Source organism: Terrapene carolina, unplaced genomic scaffold, assembly GCF_002925995.2.
Source record: "Terrapene carolina triunguis isolate 2854851 unplaced genomic scaffold, T_m_triunguis-2.0 Scaffold837, whole genome shotgun sequence".
NCBI classification, from domain to species: domain Eukaryota; kingdom Metazoa; phylum Chordata; order Testudines; family Emydidae; genus Terrapene; species Terrapene triunguis.
The window spans coordinates 1,427,619-1,431,497 of record NW_020665188.1 but is presented as its reverse complement, the minus strand read 5'-3'; the positions used below and the strand labels follow the sequence as shown (position 1 = coordinate 1,431,497).

Here is a 3,879-nt window from a genome sequence, read left to right as displayed (position 1 = left end):
CTGAAAGCAGATGAGACACACGCCGTCCTCTCCCGTGTATTACTGAGTCAATTTGTTTCACTTTTAGCAAATAATTGAACATAAGAAGTGGTTATTAAAATCTGTGTAGGGATAAACCAGTCAAAGTGAAACCGCAGCAAAAGGCTTCTTAGTTACCAGTGAAGATGAGATTAAAAATTATGTATACCTATAATCTCTAAATGCCCCGATCCTGCCAAAACGCAGGTGAGTAATATTACTCAAGTGAGTAGTCCCACTGAATTCACGTAGGGACCCTCACCCGTATAGCGTTACTCACCTACCTACGTTTTTTCCCCCAGGATCGGCCCCTAAAATGCTTTCCTGGCCAGAAGCATCTGAGCTAGTCCCATTCGACTCAGTCTTTTAAGCTTTGCTTTCGTGCTTTTAGGAGGAAGTTTGTCAAAATTGGGATTTTATTCAGACCACATGGTTTGCTTGTTTAATGACAGATTGTCTTTATTCAAAATGTCTTTGTTCAACAAATGAACAGGTTAACGAGGTAAAATCCTTCTGGATACATTTTTCAAAGACATGGTTGAAACATATTGAAATTACCATCTTTTTTAAAGTCTTATTCTTATTTGTTTATTTAGTTATTTTTACAATTCTACTGCCTGACTTCATACCTGACGCTCTGTCTAAAATGAACTTAGGTCTAGTTGCACTGGATCACACAAATTGAAAGACTATCTGTTTTAAATTAAGCAAACACTATCATATCATGTTGTAAAGAGAAACGTTTCCCTTTTCTGTAACTTTTAAGAGCCTTTTTGACATGAAAAGCAATTTTTACCTATTAGTGCTTGATGGCAAAATATATATATATATATAATATAACACAGCTAATCTTGTCTTTTAATGTGCAAAAGGAAATAATAATAATATTAATAAATACCAGGACTTCAGAAATTCAAGTCCAAATAACAGCAGATAATATAGAACTCATATACATTAATATAATAAATAAAACTCAAAACCGCCTAGCCTTTAGTCCAAAAGGGCAGGTCAAGATTTAACACATTTACAGTTCTTACAGGTTTCTGCACCTAGCTGAGCCTCCAGTTCCAGTTTCCCCAGGCTGAGAGAGAAATCTTTGTTTGTTTAATTTGACTAGAGAGTCTCTGAGTTCCAAGAGAAGTCTTTCTGTCTTTCCCCAGGTGCCATCAGATACACTGGCATCATTCTCCCATGCAGGTGGCTTTTTGCTTCTGCAGTTTCTATGTACATGCCCATGAGTGAACTCAAGTTCTGACTGCAAACCAAGTCTCGCTTGCGGGTATGTGGGTGTGTTACATGGCAGTCGCATGTGCTGAAGAATAGGGGTCTATTCCAGTCTTGGTCATGCCTGGGAATAATATGTAGGCAACTGGAGGTTGCAAACTGGAAGCCGACCAAGCTGTACAGTTACAGGGCACCACATACCCAGGGTTAGTTGGCGAAGGGTGAGTATGGGTGTGCTGGCTGGGACAGCTCAAGCTGCCGAACGCCCCGCTCTGGTATCCCAAGGTGGAGGCGTAGGGCAGGGTGCTGGTGGCTAAGGTGTGGGGCACCTCGGTCATCTTCTGGATAGCGCTGGAGCTGAACTGGCTGGGGTCAAGTAAGGAGTAGGGTGCGGAGGTGGGAGGCAGGAAAGCCCTAGCCTTCTCCGGGGAGCTCAGCAGAGCGTCCGTGGCTCCCACAGGCAGCCCGGCCGCCTTTAGCGGGTCCGTGTCGCCCAGGTAAGGCAAAGGGAAGACATACCTGTCCTTCTTGAGCAGGTTCTTGGGCTTGCGCCGGGGTCTGTACTTGTAGTCAGGATGCTCCTTCATGTGCTGCGCCCGGAGCCTTTTGGCCTCGTCGATGTAGGGTCGTTTCTCAGCCTCCGACAGCAGCTTCCACTCCGCGCCCAGCCGCTTGCTAATCTCCGAGTTGTGCATTTTAGGGTTCTCCTGGGCCATCTTCCGCCTCTGGCCCCGGGACCACACCATGAAGGCGTTCATGGGTCTCTTGATGTGATCGGTCGGCTTGGACATGGTGCTGTGGGGTGGGGGTCGCTCTGAGGAGTCACAGCGGGGCTGGGCTCACCTAGCCGACTCGCCTGCCTTGCCACCCAAAAAGAACCCCAAAACTCTCAGCTGATCATACCAGTTCTCCGGCAAATCCACCACAGGCAGTTACGGGGAGGGGAAAGGTGTCAACGGAGGAAGAGGGGGGTAAGAAGACAAGAAGGAGAAAAGAAGTGAAAAAAGAAATCCAGGAGTGTCTCGGGTCGGAGTGATCAGTCTCTCAAGTGTTTGTGTGCGGGAGAGAGAGAGGGAGGGCTGGCTTTTGTGATGAGATGCTGCTGCCGAAGGTGTCTAGCCCTGCAAAGCACCTGGCTGGGAATGAGGAACAGCCGAGGACCAGGAGCCAAAAGCGGTGAAGTTCAAAGGCTAGCCTGCTCCGGACTGCACGCAATCTGACATAATCGCAGGGCGTTCACTCCCTAACCTGAGCGCCCAATCAGCTTGGAGAGAAGAATACCTTAAAAAGAGACAGTCTGAGAGTGAAGAGAAAGGGGGGCAGGCACTAAATACACGGGATTAAAGGGAATGCTTTTGTTAGACGTTGTGCTAATAGCACCAAATGAAACTCCGCACGCCTCCTCGCTAGAGTTCCGGGCTGCTGGGGAGAAATGGGATGTATTGTACCAGCCACACAAGAAACAAAAAATAGCCGTGTGTGAGTTTGTAAATCGGGCACCACAAGTCAAATGCAAGGCAGCATTTCCCCTTCCTCGCCAACCTCGGGGACAAACACAATCCCAGGGCGCAGCTAGCAGCATTTCTTTCGAAAAATTAAAACCGACAACTAGATACAGTATATATTATTATGGCTGTTATAAAATACTTGCAAAATACAGGTACATCTATGCATTCACATTCTAAGTCTAACGGCAAAGCATGCCAATCTAACTCCTCTACCTATACATACTGTACCTATATACATCATGTATCGGTCCCGTGCATACCTGTTCAATATTCATTAGAGGAAGTAAGACAAATGGCAAAAGGGGGTTGATATAAAAGATAAACTAGTGTTTGATTATGGGGATAACAGTTAACCTTACACCAGCAGTTTAACAAGGCTCTTCTTTCTTTCTTTCTTAAGCCTCCAGATTTATTTTAAATTGGAAAAATGAAGTCCACTAGTTGGATGAATTAGATGGATTGGCGCCGGGATTGGCCCGGTGTCTGGGATAATAACACTTGGTACCTTGCTTTTGTGCTGCTTGGAGAATGGTGTGTTTCTATTCTCTGGTGGTTTGCGTTTTTTTAAAAAAATAGGTTATAATTCTTCGGGTAAGGAACACTAAATAACCCTAGGAATCAACCTGCATGCCTGTTTTCTTTGAATAATTGCCTGCCTAATGTGAAATGCCCTTGGGGGAAATATTTATTAAATGGAAACAATTGTCCCGAGTCCCTGTAGAGACTGGGTTTGTTAAAGGGTTATTGGCAACTGCACCTGCCAGGTTTAAAAGACTCGTCTAAAATAACGCTTAAGCACCTTCAGTTGTTCCTATATGCAGCTTTAATAATCTATTTAAAATAGAATCTGGAGGGGAGAACTCTACCAATCGGACAGCTGTAAATATTTGCTAGTTATCTTTCTCTCTCTTTTAATCGACCCTTCCAGACTGGATAGTCTACGTTCAGTTAAATTCACCAAAAAATCTCTCCACCTCTCAGTGCAGACCTTTAGAACCTCGTTAAAGCAGGGGACATGGAAACACGTCAATATATAACTTAGCTGCAAAGTCTTTAGCCTTTATTTTCACAACAGCCCCCAATACAAATTATAACAACTCAAATCCATCTGCCGATACATGTACTGGGT

The 3,879-nt window shown here is 44.8% G+C and overlaps 1 protein-coding gene across 1 annotated transcript; it reads right to left on the bottom strand.

The window, feature by feature from the left end:
• Positions 1 to 1,310: 1,310 nt before the first annotated feature.
• On the bottom strand, positions 1,311 to 2,033 carry SOX14 (SRY-box transcription factor 14). Its single transcript, XM_024211862.1, has one exon. The coding sequence runs from the start codon at positions 2,031 to 2,033 to the stop codon at positions 1,311 to 1,313; it is 723 nt and encodes a 240-aa protein (XP_024067630.1).
• Positions 2,034 to 3,879: the final 1,846 nt, after the last annotated feature.

What these genes read in the sequence shown, in the direction of transcription:
- SOX14 (XM_024211862.1), bottom strand. Translation starts at nt 2,033, where the DNA reads ATGTCCAAGCCGACCGATCACATCAAGAGACCCATGAACGCCTTCATG.